Raw genomic sequence first — 16,459 nt, 5'->3', positions numbered from 1 at the left:
TTATTGTTGAATGCTACGCACATTGTCAATATATCCAGTTCATGTGTTATGTCTATTCTTTTCACCCATGTATATCCATTAAATGCGAAATGTGTTCGTTTAATGCTTATCATTGTAATGATTTGATACGATATATCTGCAACATAACGGTTGACATTATCCAGGTATTTACTGGCACACCCTTTGCGCTAATCTGATTATGTCTTTATATCTTCATTTTGTCTGTCTTTCTGTTTTTATATCTCGCTGGCAAAAACGTTCACAAAGAACTTAAATTTCATTTGAAATCTGAGTCTGATTATATGTTTGCATGGATGTCAGTATGAAATGACATGAACCTGTTCACTTTTTATGTAGACTCTCCAAATTGTATTTTACTAATCATGTTCACAGTGTGTAAACAAAAGTACACTAATTCCAGCTAAACCATTATGATTCACCTTTTATATCTCTCGTTCTCGATACCTAGTTGACTATTCGATTTTGAGATGGCATCTAGTAATGCTGTTGAGTTGCTTGAATTCTGGTCTATATGATTGTGCCTACAAGCTGCAATTGAGCAAGTCCCTAGTATTGTGATTATCTGCTTCTCTTTGATCAAGATGTCTAACAATACTCGCTGTTATTGTAATTAAATCTCAGTTGCCATTCTTGCATTCATGCTATGAACAACTCTCCGTAAGGTAATACTTTCTCAATAATAAAAACACACTGTCTGACTTATATGCGTCAATATTGATCCATGAATAAAATCCACACGCATAAATTTACTCCAAGTCCATTTTATTTGAATCAAATAATGAAATGGGTTTCGTTTTAATAAGTAAATGGCGTGCATGACAATAAGCAGTCTGAATTTCTTGTTTTGTGTTAATGACGTATATGGATGAGAGCTATACAACAGGCACCGCAACTCTGCTTTCCACTAGGCTCAAATATTTGTCGATTTCGTCTCTGCTATGAGCCAAGTATTTAAAGACACGAGGAATAGTAATTTGTATGATGGAATAAGAGTGTGCATTCGAAATGTAGGATATGGTAAGTCACTAAAAATGTAATTTTCCTAGTACAGCACAAATTCAAACCCGTTATTACCTTGAATAGTTTGTTAATGGAAATGTCAAACAGTTTTCATATAATATCTGACTATATAACCAAAGGGCTGTACTTGTAAATTTCAAAAGCACTGATCAATAGTTTTATCTTCGAATATGGTTTTGTAATATTGGAGTAAAACTAAATTAATCTATATGTATATATGTTAATAAACACACACTCAGCAAAACAATGCAATTTGTCCTAATAATTCCCACATATTTTCATTGTTATATTAATTAGAAAGATAAAAATAGACTTTGCTCACTGGCAATTTAACATAGATGGAATGTCCCGTTTTATTCAAATGGTGTCATATTTACATTACGTTTGGTGAATTTATGCAAAACAATGAACATAACACCATATTCCCTTCTTTAGAACAGAAACCATGCGTGAACATATTGGTTTATAGTCAACATAACCAAGTAGAATAATAAAACAAGCAAGTCTGCTGTCGTTGAAAACTTGAGCATTTAAATGTCTGGGCGTACAGCATTATCCGTTATAATGATAGTTTCACAATTACCTGTCAAAATCGACATGAGTCTGATCGGTACTTTACTGGTGATCATATTCCCATTACAATCTGCACTTTATTTTATATATTTCCTGTATGTAACAATAATGTACGTCCTCTTTAATGTGGAGAGAACAAGTTCCTTTATTATGAAATACATCAGATGTTACTGTGAAAAGGAAACTTCGTTATAAGCTAAAGAAAAAATAATAAGTTAGATATCCTAATGTGTTCTGAAATAGTGTCATTGATATTTTATCCTAAATAACTGATGCAATTTAATTATAAATGAATTGAAGATTTTGCAATCAGCCGTTCAGTAATGATTAACGTCGAGTAATACACAGTATATAATGCATAACGTGTTCAAAACAGTACTTACGTGTGGATAGTCCAAGCGCTGAAAGAACATAATAAGCGTGATAATATAAATGGTGAAATATACTTCTTGTCGGAAGCTTCAATATATTGCTTGTAATGCATATAGGTATTTAGAGATCATAGCCTTATCCAATGCATACTTTATGCTGATTTTCTGAAAATAGATGTAATTTTGCAGATCGTTTGGTTCAAAAGGATGCTATTTTATTTTTTCCCCGTGAAAACAAAACAAAAGTCATATTCAAAACGATGAATAAACTCCCCGCATTTTCTTTGCAATCTCACACTATGTCTCTGAAATGTAAAATATTCCGAGCAGCTGTAAATTGTTCTATACTGTATAATTTGTTTGCTGTGACTAGTGCTGTTTAACTAACCTCCACTACAATTGTTATGATGCCTAATACCAGCATCTTCTTTAGTATAAAAGTCATGGTCTCTTCATCCTTACGGTATTGGTGTGGGATCAACGAAACATTGATAAAAAGGTTTAATTTTCGAGCAACCTCACCGTTATCCATCATATATTTATTTTTATCCATGCTATATATCCAGTAGTGAGAATATCGAATATCAAGCCGTATCATCTTTCTTTGCATCATTATTGTCAAAGGCTACATTCCACTCGCTGTCTACATTTGAATTGTAAGGATTTATAAACTCTTTCGCCCAAGCCATATAAACATTATTTTTTGTCAGTCAGGGAAATTGTACCTCACAATGAATGTAACTCTGGTCGAATATACATCTACTGCATGAAGGAGGAGTGTCAATAACACGATTTGTAATATGGCCATATTTGATATCGTGAATAAAACTTACTGATATGACAATCTGCTCAAAAAGAATACTGATAACATGATTTTCAAGATGGCTGATGTGGTGGCCATATTATGTGTAAGAGCACCATTTTCTTAGAAGACCAACTAAACCCGCGATGTGTGTGTGTGTGTGTGTGTGTGTGTGTGTGTGTGTGTCTAACATTTTTCATGGCAATCTCAGCGTAGTGTACGGGGAGGAAATATTATGCTGACAGATGAATGTACAATGGATAACCAACCCATAGTCTCTTCTGGTCTACGACAAAGAGGTAAGTGTAGATAACCCTTAGAAAAGTGTTACAATCGTAGGTCGGGTCACTCTGACAAATGTATTTTCCTGGGTTATTTATACTAGCAGAACGTAAAAATAATGCAAAAATGTAATAATTCGTTAATGAAAGATACAAGTGCGAGTAAGATAAAATAAAATAAAATAAAATTTGCAGGCTTTGAGATTAAAATGTCTGGGAAACACAGAATCACAACTTGCAAGGTATAACTCACACTGTCCTGACAATAATGACGACACGGCAATCGTTTCTTCAATAATGGAGAAGAAACTCTAAATACAATATGCGACTTCTATTAGATAATTCATAGTTGCATTAAGCATTTATATTCCTTTCACTGCAGAAAAACTAAAGTTGTATTGTGAACTTATTAATGTATAGTTTGAATCAAACATAATACTCTTTTATTATATGCTAATCGAAAGCATTTTCATTGCCTGATATGATGTGACCAATGTTATTATTATTTCATCCTAAATTAGACAAAGGGACATTATGAATAAACTGTAACTTTATACACTGTATACAAAATGGCTTAAATTCGATGAATGCATATTTTTCTGAATATATGTGTCTTAATAATCAAACAAGAACCATATGAAATACATAACGGACGTTTTAATGACTGAGGAATTATAATTATACTTACAAATGCCTGTAACTGCTTTTGTTCCTGACAAAAATATAACAAAAGTGATATTAGAAACGGTGAAACAAGCGTCGCTTATTAGGTCTCAAAAAGGGGAAACAAACGCATGCGAAAATACAATTGCAACGTATGCCGCTACTTTCGCTGAATATTCCACAAGAGCTGACGTTTAACCTAATCTACTAGTCAACCTTTCCTTGTCGAGACATCAACAATTTAGCAACGACGGGACTATGCAATACTGAAGTTACGCATCATGTATGTTTTGATGAATATGATAGTGTTGCCCAGATCCCTAAATTGTACTCCGGACATTTGAACAAACGTAATAATTCCATTTTTCTTCTTTTGACCTTGAACTGTAAGATCTAACAAATGATGTTGTCACATTATATATTTTTGGAAGAATAAAAGATGCACTCATTAACATCTATCCAATGTTTCTGACATTATGGCCGATCAGTCAATAACTTGACAGGATAACAGGGGGACAATACCATAGTATAATAGGCACATCTTGAAACAAGCGTATAGTTCGCAAATCCATAAATACATGATACTTCTCTTTCCGACGAAAGTGATTAATGCGCGATATTGGAAAAAAATATGAACCAGACTAGATTTAGAAAATAAACCTTCCTTGTTAATTGGTAACATATGTGCGATACTTTTGACGAATATTTAATTTTCATGAATATATTCGTCTTAGAGATCATAAAATAACTTTATGTAATGCGTAATTCATACTTATTTTCCGAGAGCTTCTATAAATGTACTTACTCTTTCTTTTTTATCTCTTTCTTCCTGAAAGAATACGAGAAACCAGTCATTAGACAATGTGAAATATTTTCCGTATTTGCTCTCAAACGTCAGCGTAGAAAAGCATGACAATATTTGCAAATAGAAAAACAGTTCTAAGTCATAGTGGACAAGTAATTATTCCTGAGGAATAAAAATCTGATATTAGACACGGTGCAAAACATTCGACTTATTTGTACTCAATAGAGGGAGGTAATATGCATGCACTTATTCACGAATGGAAATACAGTGTAAGTCACAGAGTTGTCGTTGTTGGTGTTGTTATAGGGTTTAACGCCATTTTTCAGCCCAATATAGGCTATACATGGCGGCCAGTATTAATGGTGTAGGAAGAACCATGGAAAACACCCAGAATGGACCACCGACCCACGAAAAGCTACCGGCAAGCTTTCACACATATCCACATTGTTCAGATATACTGGCTGCAACAATGAATCATGCTGCTTAATCCCCCTCAAAAAAAAAAAAAAAAATAGAACGTATTACATTTTGAAGAAATCAATTTATGACTATTGTTATTATTTGGAATTGATGCGCGATTAATATAGCTAATTCACAATGGATTGATGTAGAAAATACCATTAAGTCTTGATCTGACATGACCAGTGTAAGATTATAACCATATCCTACTAAACCCACACATGAAGCTTCATAATTCGTTGAAATTCTCCCACCAAAATAAAGGCCAAATATATCGTAGTATTAAATTCACAATCGATGGCATCAGCCAATTAGACTTAATGTAAATATTGGAGAAAACGAGATGTTTAAACATATTGATCTTGATGCAGCTAAAGTACAACACCAGGTTCATTTGTAGCTACTAGCAAAATAGCAGAATCAAAATCACCAATGCAAACACAATCTGCATATCTGATAAATTATATTACTTTCAATTTATAGACTTTTGTTTATAATTGAAGTAAACGTATTCAGTACCAACTCATTAAGGGATGAACAAATCGAAGCTAGTGTCGTTCTTTAGCTACACCGTGATCAATTAATTTAAATATCGAGCTTGCTTCTGTCTTCAAAAGAAACCATGTACTCTGTCAATGAATTCATATTTAGGACGGAGTCTTAAAAGACAGTATCAACACAAGATAAAAGTTAAAAATGGGATGCGCGAGATTAAAATAAGGTATCGCATGAAAACAATGTAAAAAAAAAAATACAAAATTGAGATGCTGCGAGTTTCGAACTTGCGACCTATTGTTTGGCAGATGTGAGTCACAAAAGAAAGTTTCACAATGAAAGTAAAAATGTATTAAAAATATAAAAAATGGATGCGTGAGTAAAAAGGTACGTTTCATTATTAAAGTAAAATCAAAAAGAAGATAAAATTGGGATGCCTGGAGTTCGAACATGCGACATTTTGTTTGGTAGAAGCGAGTCATAAAAAAGTATCAACATAAAATACAAAATGTAAATATAATACAATCAAATTATTAGAATGCGAGAACCAAAAATAAAGATCAAACATAAAATTATATTCAAAAATAATCGGATGCCGCGAGTTTAGAACCACCTCAATTCTTGTTTGACCGGCGGGAGTCATAAACTAAAATGTCCAAATACAGATATAAAAAGCAATAGAAATCAAATAAAAAAATTAAGATGTGCGTGTTTAAAAGAAAGTTTCAATAAAGAATAAATGAAAAGTGAAGAAAAAATATAGGGATGCCGCGGGATTCGAACTCATGGCCTATTTTTTGGCAGACGTTGATAATACAAGAACGATCCAACATAAATTTTTTAAACAAAGGTAAAAACGCAAAATAAAAAAATATACACATTTCGTCAGTGACATTGCTTACCATTACATTGATGACTTATGTGGGATCTAACATATTTGGGACTGTATTTCGATTCATTTCGAGACCTCATTTCATGATCCCATTTAGCAATGTCCACGACAATTTGATGGGTATAATACATGTTAATATCTAGCTGGCTTGCAATATAGTAATGGGAATTCGTATATTCATTGTCACCAATCGCGATTGGATCTGATAAATTCGTTTATAAATGTATTACCGGAATTATGCGCCACCATCAGATGTCCTTCGACGAGTGGCAACACATTCGGTGCGATACAGTTTATGCACTTCCGGTGAGCTAAGACGATACAATCAAGTTCCGATATGGCATTAATACGCAAGTGTTTGGGAACGGCGTCGAATATGTGTAAGTTGCGGAAACTAATGCTATTGTACACATATAGAGATCTGTTTATGATTTACTTACTAGGCTTGTTTCCAAATGGGGTATTGGTATATTTGTTAATGTGTTGTTGTTCGTGTCAAATGACTCATAAATTGTGCCAACATAAAGACATATAATCGTCATAATTATGCACATCTCACAATGGTAAATTTTGATGTTACATATGATGACAAAATTCAACGTAATTACGCTTGCCGGCAATAAATTGTGTCGTAAGTTCGATAATATAAGCCGATCTTAGCCTTCACCGAAATTAGATTTACACCCTAAGCAGTCAATGTCATGTTCGCAGTAAGGTCTTTATAAACCACGTTGAAATAAACCATACATGGTTGTACCTAGGCGGGGCATTCACAGTTATATTAGAATCACTGTCTTTAGTAACCACTTCGAAACGTAACACGCGTACTTGAACCTGCCCTTTATGTGCATCTATGTTCAAACAACCCGCAGAAATAGTCACACTAACGATAGGAGGTGTGCCCGTTTGATACCTGACAGTGACCCAAGGGTATATTTTAAAAAGAAATTATTACATAAGCGAATCCCCTCAACGAGATTTTTAAAGTGGCCAATACAATTTCAATTGATAAATATAATTCACTGGGATCCCCCGAGGTAACACCGTTCAGACCCAAGTGAACCACGTTATCATACTGGTAAATATACATGGATGGGGACACATGTCACGATACACGATGTGGTCAATGCGTAGCATGCAGAAAAATGTGTCAACGTTGGCAGACTATGGGAAATCGCCACTTCAGGAACGTGTTCATATAATCTTGACTATACCGAATATTACTCGACATCTAATTACTGAAGCCAAAGATGCGATGACAGTCTTTATCGCTAGTTTGGAATATGCATTCAGCACATGAATTTTTCAAATTCCATAGGATAAATCTCTTCGTACTCTCTTAGTATCACTTCCGAATCGTTATCGCCATTGATAATTTACTACGCCACTAAAATAATTTACCTCTAGGATGCTTTTTTATTTTCAGACACATAGTGAGAACATATCAGTCGAAAAGTACAGGTCGATATACTAACTCTCTTTGATCAGAAGAAACTGATATAAAACATTAGGGTGATTACGGGCAATGTCATCGCCGAAACGTGCTATTATCCTAATTTCTTGTCGAGTGTTATGTCCCTTGCACATTTTTTATTTAATGTGGTGTTTTGGTGCACGGCTATAGGGGAGGAATTTCACAGGCGCATTCAACATTAACTCGATCTCAGACGAAAACTTCAATACTGTCATATATTTTGTATACGCTTATGAAAATTCCCAACGAATGAAAGTAAATTGCCAAATATGTAAACTGGATCATACAGAAGTGGATTTATCAATAATATATAAATCATCCGCGTATCAAACAAAGGTAATAGATATAGAGTTAAACCGAAGACAGACATGAAAATGCAACGCGGACGCAAGAGTGGACACAAATTTGAAAATTGAGTACAATTACTTATGGCTCCTAATGCGTACACCACCGTAGGTCTCGTGATCTCGTCAGGAATCTTAATTGCAGGTATGACTTTCACAAACACAATCTCACGATCAAGATTACATACAATGTATTGATCAAGCGGCAAACATCAATTCCAAGAACCCATTCGCAGTGTTCCTTGAAATATGACAGTAAGAATTCAAGTGCATTGTGTAACAGCTACAAACAAAATTAGATTTTTACATAGGAAAAAGACTACCTATGATATTTACGTTGTGCTATTTAATATACGCAGATGACTTTGTGACGAATTAATCTTCGTTGGCTAAACTGCCACCGGAAACGAGTCCCCATCAAGCACTGTCGGCACCGGTTGCACTACGAAGACAGTCATGGTCACCATTGCGACAGACGCCGCCAAAAAGAGTGTCTCGGTTCAATTATGATACAGATATTGCCGTGTTAAAGTATATTACCATCATCATTGGTCCAACAACAGCATTTGTAATTTTGCAGATTTAAGGTCGTCATTGTGGTATATCTCGGGATAATTTCCACGCAGTTTCTCCTGCCTGGGTCGCTATGATTAACGTCACGACTGCATTTCCGGCGACTATTCCGAAAACCGCACCGGACATTGTAACAAATTTGACCCCATAGCTTCCATTATACCTGGTCGACCGCTCTTGACAACGGCAATAAGAGTCTGTTTACCACGACTGAACGTTTTCCCACGCAATTAGTTATCATGTAGTTCCTGATGATGCAGGTGCAGGTGCTACAGGTGCCTGGGATGACATTTTTGGTGCCGTGGCCGAAGCAGGTACTGCTGGTGACGTTTTGGTTCTCTTTTTGGCTGGTGGAATTACAACCGATATCTTCACGGGTAGAATTCTTATTACCGTCGAGATGAAACTGGGACATATGGTTTTGCGAACGAAATATAGTCGCGATACAGTCACACAGAGGCTCCTAATCCATGGCATATCTTTCTGATAATGTATCTAATAGCGAAATTATACCTGCTCGAAAGGTGTCATTGATGTCTTTAACATCTTCTATATGGGTACTTGCTTTTTCTCTATGACTCTACCCACGGTTTTCAAGATCTGCTGTTTTATATGTGGAACTATCGGCACCGATCCTTGCAAATTGGCTTCACAGGATTTCACTTTGCCGGTTCGCCGATAAAAAAGATATTACTTGCAGTTCTCTTAACATAATCATATCCGCGATACCTCTAACTGATAAACAGTCCTACTTATCGAAGGAAAATCGTTACAATATGTAATAGTGTCGCCGACACAACCTGGTTTGTTCATGAAATCTGCTCTGTCATTATTTTAGACTGATGATGTGAATGCGTGTTTGTGCGTTGTCGACGTGTCATATTACTTAGTAAATAAGTTACAAAACTCTTCTATGACGGCTAGATCAAACTTAAGTTTTTTCCGTACAGCAACTGTGGTTTTCCGCTTTCCAACACTATAATCTACAGCTGTTCCCGATCTGAATACAAAATATAATTTTCCGCTGGGATATGTACTGAATTTATAGAATGTCTTAAAGTTCGAGGTTCAGTGTCGAGTGTAAATTATTTGTATACCATCAATTATTTTTAATTTGTATAAAAGCATTTTATGTTTTATAACCATGCTGTAGTTTTATTACGTATATTATAAGCAGGCGGATGCATATGAAAGTAAACAATTGACCTGAAATGTACTTAGCAACTTTTATTTCCATTCCTTTTCTTGAAACTCTGTAACACTAATCTTGCTGGATCGAATAGACGCTGTATATAAGAATCAGTGTCAATAGAGATTTCCACTCCAAGGTACTCCCGGAATATTATCACTTCTGGCATGGGGTCTTCTAATACAAGTTGACCTTATGTTATTTATGCCCTGTGTACGCTTATCACAAAACGTTCACTTAAGCGTATACGAGATGTAAAAATGTCACAATGCCTTTTAATCAGTGTAGGATATGCAGCCGTTAGGATCATTCATCTACTAGCAGAGACCGGGCTTCGTGTGCGTACGGGTTCTCATCTGCACTAATTAATTGTGTGATAAGTAAATACAAATACAGCAAGACAAATGCACAATGCTCAGTCGTTACAATAACTTCCTCCATGGTGATTGATGCCGATGTTCTGGTGAAGGTGAATTTGTGCGTAATATTTTCAAGGACGATTATATAAGAAAGTATGTTTTGCACGACTGGCAATAAAAATCGCTAAAGACATGCTAGATATTCTCAGATGAGTGCTATATATACCAATCAATTATATTTTGCCACTGTTAGAACAAAGTTAAAAGTCGGCTACTGAGACTCCCACATAAATACATATACTCATAATATTACTAAGGTTCGTGTCAATCGTAACAAAGTCCCATTGAAAACATTTACGTCAAGATACTCAAAAATCAGTGTGTGGATAATTATACAAAAGGTAACTCCATGTCCAAATATTTTCGAGAACAAACATAATTCGTGGTTATATTTAGCTGTAAAGATTACAATTCCTTTGATAAAGCAATACGTGAATATCATGTGGTTCATTTGTAATAAAGCAATATGTCCCACGTTGAGAAACCTGTCTAGTAAACAATGAGTTCGTTGTTGCTACACCTTCTACAATACGAAACAGCGGGCACCCTTAACTTATTGCTATAACTACTTATCCTGAATCGATGTTCGTTTAAACATGAGTTGGTCCTATCTGTGCCATTTATATATCGAATATACATGTCACTGTGGCCAAACTGAAAAGCTTGTTATCAATATGTATCTTGAATCAATGCTTATATCATCAAAGAGATTACACTGAAATACTTATTTGGATGTTTACTTGTGCTTTCACTAAAAGCTTTCGAACGATGTACAGTATATACGCACTAACTATAAATGGTGTCAAAATGATATGAAGTATGGCAAAATGACATCCATCTGGAAAATCATGTACTTGATGTTGTTACGACTCTAGATCTCGAACTAAATAAAATAAACAAGTTAAACAAGGAAAATACAACAGACAATACATATATGTAGACTATACATTTGACAATTCAACACTCACATTTTTATGTTTTATCTTCCAAATATTCTCAAATGTCTTGCTACTCCAAAGGTATATAATGGTTTGGAATGAGTTACTATGTCTTTAATGATTTGATGTACCAATAGTCAGCAAATTGATGAAATACTGTAACATGGAATACCTATACCTTGTACGAAATATAGTCCGGGAACGAAATATAGTCGCGATACGGCTTCAGCAAAGGTTCGTAATCCATGGCATATAGTTCCGCTAATGCGTCATATAGTGGAGGTAGACCTGCTCAGATGTGTTATCGTTATGTTATTTATTCTCTACGGTAACTTGCATTTCCACAAGACTCGATCCCCGGTTTTCAAAGTCAGCTATTTTATCTGTGGGAATATTAGCACACATCCTTATGATACCTCGAACAGAAAAAACAGCCCAACAAGTCGACGTAAAATCAGCATCAGCTGCGATTGTGTCGTACACCAACCTTGTTATATTGACGGAATCTGCTCTGGCATTTTGTTTGATTAATTGTGTTGTGGTGAATACGTGCTTGTGCGTTGTCGTCGGTCGTATCGTTTTCCTCAGGAAATAACTTGTAAAACTCTTCTACAACAGTCTAACCTTACTTGCGACCGGACAGCAACCGTGGTTTTCTGCTTTCCAGCACAGTTATATACAACTCTTCCCCTATCTGAGTATAACATATAAATTCACGTTGGTATATGAACTATATTTTGCCAAAATTCGCAATGTACCATTATCAGTGTGGCGATTAAATTTGTATTATCCAATAAATTCATTTAACTTTGTATAGGATATTATATTTGTCTTACCATGCAGCTTTTCTAATACGTATATTTTAAGCATGCACATGCATTTTGAAGTAAACCATTGAAATGAAATATACTGAACAGATTTTATTTCCTGTTCCTCCACTTCAAACTTTGGTGTGGCTTTTTCTGGCTTGAGTAGACGCTGTGTATCCGCATCTTTGTACGTGGCAACGTCCACTGCGAAGTCCTCTTGGAATATACCAACTTTAGGCTTGGGATGTTCTGCTAGACGTTGAGCTGGTGCTACCTCTTTCATGTATGAGTTCATAAACAAAATTATTCACTTAAGTGTTTACGACTTGTAAATAATATCACAATCAGTAATGCATTTGATTCATTTAGAATGTACAGACCTTTTGAATCATTCATCTACTTGCGGATTATAAAATACATGTCGCATTTACATTTGCGGTAGTTTTTGCTGTAGTATAATTGCTTTCATAATTAATGTGCATGAGCAAAGTCACTATTTCCAGCGATAATTATCCAATACCACGATAACCAGTTAGGTACTATAATTATATGCAGTAATGGTTCTAACTACAATAAACGGAAGCAAGCGAGAAAACAAAGATCGAAGAGAAGAAACATTAGCAGAAATACTAACATGATTCCTATATTTTATCTCATTCTTGATCTTATTCTAGGCTAAACCATATTTAATGTCCCTACATACCCTAATAAATATGATTGGTAATTACAATTAAAGACGTGTCACCAAAATAACGACAACTTTTGAAGGGTTTTATAACCTGAAGAGCGAATATGATCTACGTAAGTTTGAGATGAGCATTATTCCTAACAGACGTCGGTTCGGATCAATCATATGTCAATGATATATTCGCTAGAGTGGCGGGAATTACTGTTACGATGACCACCCGATTTATACAATAAGCAATACAAACGGCTCATTCAAAGACATAACTGCTTGTGTCATTGTGTTACCATAGCACATTCAAATTATTGGCACATCAGCATATTGAATGGTATTGTACCCCATCACTTTGTAGACTATTGGCACATCAGTATATTAATGACTTTTGAAATGTATTCCAAAACATTATATACATTTGGAGTAATGATAGGACATCTGGAATTATTTGGAATATAAATCTAAATGCTGTACGTTTTCAATTTTCATTGTAGTCTTGGGAAATGAATTATCTGTTGTATTTGTATTGTTTAATTTGTTTTTTTTTATTTAGTTCGAGATCTAGAATCGTAACAACAGCAATGACAATATTTTCAAGATGGATGCCAAAGTCCCATACTTTATATCGGAATGAAACGATTTCTTTTTAGCACTTATATAATATACATCGCAAGAATGCTTTCGGTGAAAACACAATGTCGACGTGACCAGTCATTCAGAATAAGTAGTTATTTTAATCTTGTCAAAATGGCTACTGACAAACAACAAAGAAGAATATCCCTGCTGATATAATCATTAAGGAGAAATATTGATACCAATATTTTCAGGTTGGCCACAGTGACATGCATATTCGAGGTATAATGGCACAGTTAGGACCAACGTATATTAGAAAGACCATCCACTCGTGAGGAGTCGTTATATAAATAATTCCACGATAGCCGCTGTTGCGTATTATATAAAGAGTAATAACAACACAAGCATTGTCCTGACTGAAGGACTATCAATGCAAATGCATACAGTTGGACCACTTCGTCATATTTTCAGTGTGGAAATCAAGCGCACGTTTAATATGTAACACATATTTTCATTAGAGGGAGGGTGTGGAATGCATATATTTGACGATGTTCTGTGCAGAGTTTTATACAGCATGTACTATTTATGCAACGAAGTACATTTTAGACAATTTACCATGTATAGAGTCACCAATTTGATTTTTGCCTGATGTGTTTTCTAACATAGGCATTAGGTACATGTTAACAAAACATTCAATTATGATTCATTTAATGTTTTAGCGCTTTAAAATCAATTATATCACGGACAACAACGAATATCATAAAAGCAGACATTTCCTTCGTGTGACGTTAGCATTCTAACAACGATGGAACTATAACATACTGAAGATACGCATCCCGTATGTTTTGTTGAATAGGATAATAAAGCGTTGACAGTATATCTAAAATCGTATTCTGGACACTGAAGAACGTTTAAAGATTACCTTTTCCTTCTGGTGACCGTGAAATGTGAGATATAACAAAACAATGTTTTTCACATTATATATTTAGAAAAAGTGCAAATAAATCATTATTTCCAGGCTTGAAAAGTTATGGGTCTAGCAGTCAATAATGTATCAGGAATGACAGCTGATAAGACAATGTCGTATTATAAGTCATCACATGAAACAAAGATATAATACATCAGTCTATAAAAGTGACCATTTGAACGTATTTACTAAAGGAAGGACGCTACTTATTTGTCCGACAACAGGAATAAATGGGTGATATAAAAACGGTATTCCTTCCTTAGTAAGTTACAAAAATGAGGAACATTTGTCGAATAATTATTTTTCATAAATATCTTCGTTTTAGAAATCATATAATAACTGAATGTAATGCATGTTTTATGCTTATTTACTCAAAGTAGTTATGCTCTTACTTACTCTTTCTTTTTTATCTCTTTCTTCCTGAAAGAATAGAATATATCTGATATTAGGCAAGATGATATAAATCCCACTGATTTGCTGTCCAAAAAGGGAATATATACACATGCACATATTCGTCACATTCGTAAATGGAAATAAGGTACATGTCACAGTGTAAATCATTACATGAATAAATGTGATCCACATATGTTGCCATTTTGATTAATCTATTCTAAGGCTTGTCCCGTATGTAAATCGTTTGATTCCAACTTTTCTGTCCCGTCTTTATCCTGTAATGTTTCAGCGATTTAGTACAGTTTTGCTTTTGGGCAAAAGGTACAGAGCGCTGCTGATTACAACAAATTAAACCGCAGACAACCTATCAACACTTTCTTTCTGCCGTTTGTGATTTATTCTTGTTTCACTGCATTCTCCCTAAAACTGTGCATATACGTATCATGTCACTCATCTCTCAATTGCCATGTGGACTGATATAAGAAAACTGTACCGTGGATTCCGTAAGGTGCGCAAAGGAAAGGTGGCACATACAACAAATATTGTTTTATTTCAGAACAGTATACTGTTTTAAAAATGCTCATCTGCTTTTTTGTTCGAAGACATTTACTTTTTCCCAAATTCATCTTTGTTCTTCAATATTTGATTAAATTATAGAATTAAAGAATGTTGATTTGCACAAATGTCCACATAAACTTTCTCAAGACACTACAGTATATCAGGAATGTTTATTTCCATTATGTTGATGCAAAGGAAGCAAAAATGCGGACCAAGCACATGGCCGTACGACGGCAAATGATATTTCAATACATTAATACAATTTCCAAGTATAAGTTTAATTATTGAACAACATAATGATAAAAAAGTTTTATCCGTTTATATTGGTGTGCAAATGAAACGTAAAGAGAATCTGAATAGAAAACCTTATCAGGATTCCTTACTGTTCTCATCATGGAAACGAAATAGGCTGTACAATATGCAACGACGCAAGAAAAGAAATATTCGAGTTGATAATTCTCAGCTGATATTTGAATATCAGAATAACATAAAAATACAAAATGCATTTTCCATAACAGTTCATATTACACTATGAGTTTTTCAAATCCATCTGGGTGCACTTCTCTAAAAGTGTTAGGCAAACGTCAACTGCAACATTTTTGTCAAAGCTGATTATTTTATTTTCCTTTATATGGGTCACAGACTTAAATAAGATAGTTATCGGAACAGATAAGCATAACACGTGACAACTTGTATGACTATAGTCATGTGCACATATGCAAGTTATCATCTATCTATCTGTATATATAGATATATAAATATTTGCACATTATTATCAATCTATCTATATATATATATATATATATATATATATATATATATATATATATATATATATATATATATATATATACTGACTCGTATCGCTAATCCACAATTGCATGATTCTGACGAGAATTTTCCCTCCGAAATAATCTATAAACATAACTTACATATTAGCCGTGAATTAAATAGGAATGACAGCAGTTAATTATAAAACGCGATGTTTATATAACATTATATGTATGCAGTAGGACAGTAAGTCTAATGGTAGCTAAAAGCACAATACCAGAATCAAAAGCACTAATGCAAATATAATCCAATTATCTGCTTAATGTTATTGCTCTCATTTGATAGACGTCTGCTTACAATTAAAGTAAACGTTTCCAGAAGCGAAGCATT

The 16,459-nt window shown here is 34.5% G+C and overlaps 1 protein-coding gene across 4 annotated transcripts in view; it reads right to left on the bottom strand.

Moving 5' to 3' along the window:
- The window catches only part of LOC149774006 (E3 ubiquitin-protein ligase TRIM45-like), a 142,908-nt gene that overhangs the window by 31,912 nt on the left and 94,537 nt on the right, over positions 1–16,459 (bottom strand). For 3 of the 4 annotated variants that reach the window (XM_089945886.1, XM_089945888.1, XM_089945889.1), the window contains 4 exons: positions 14,744–14,767; positions 4,537–4,560; positions 3,757–3,780; positions 1,889–2,015 (listed from right to left, as the gene is read on the bottom strand). In XM_089945886.1, the coding sequence (XP_089802012.1) occupies positions 1,932–2,015; positions 3,757–3,780; positions 4,537–4,560; positions 14,744–14,767 (156 nt within the window). In that variant the 3' untranslated portion in view covers positions 1,889–1,931. Of the gene's footprint in view, positions 1–1,888; positions 2,016–3,756; positions 3,781–4,536; positions 4,561–14,743; positions 14,768–16,459 lie in introns of those variants that run through there. The other variant, XM_089945887.1, reaches the window with a different exon arrangement.

The sequence above is a fragment of the Sinohyriopsis cumingii genome, unplaced genomic scaffold (assembly GCF_028554795.1).
Source record: "Sinohyriopsis cumingii isolate HCF-2022 unplaced genomic scaffold, ASM2855479v2 utg000452l, whole genome shotgun sequence".
In the NCBI taxonomy this organism is placed as follows: domain Eukaryota; kingdom Metazoa; phylum Mollusca; class Bivalvia; order Unionida; family Unionidae; genus Sinohyriopsis; species Sinohyriopsis cumingii.
The sequence above is the reverse complement of the archived record's forward strand: the minus strand, read 5'-3'. Positions and strand labels throughout refer to the sequence as shown.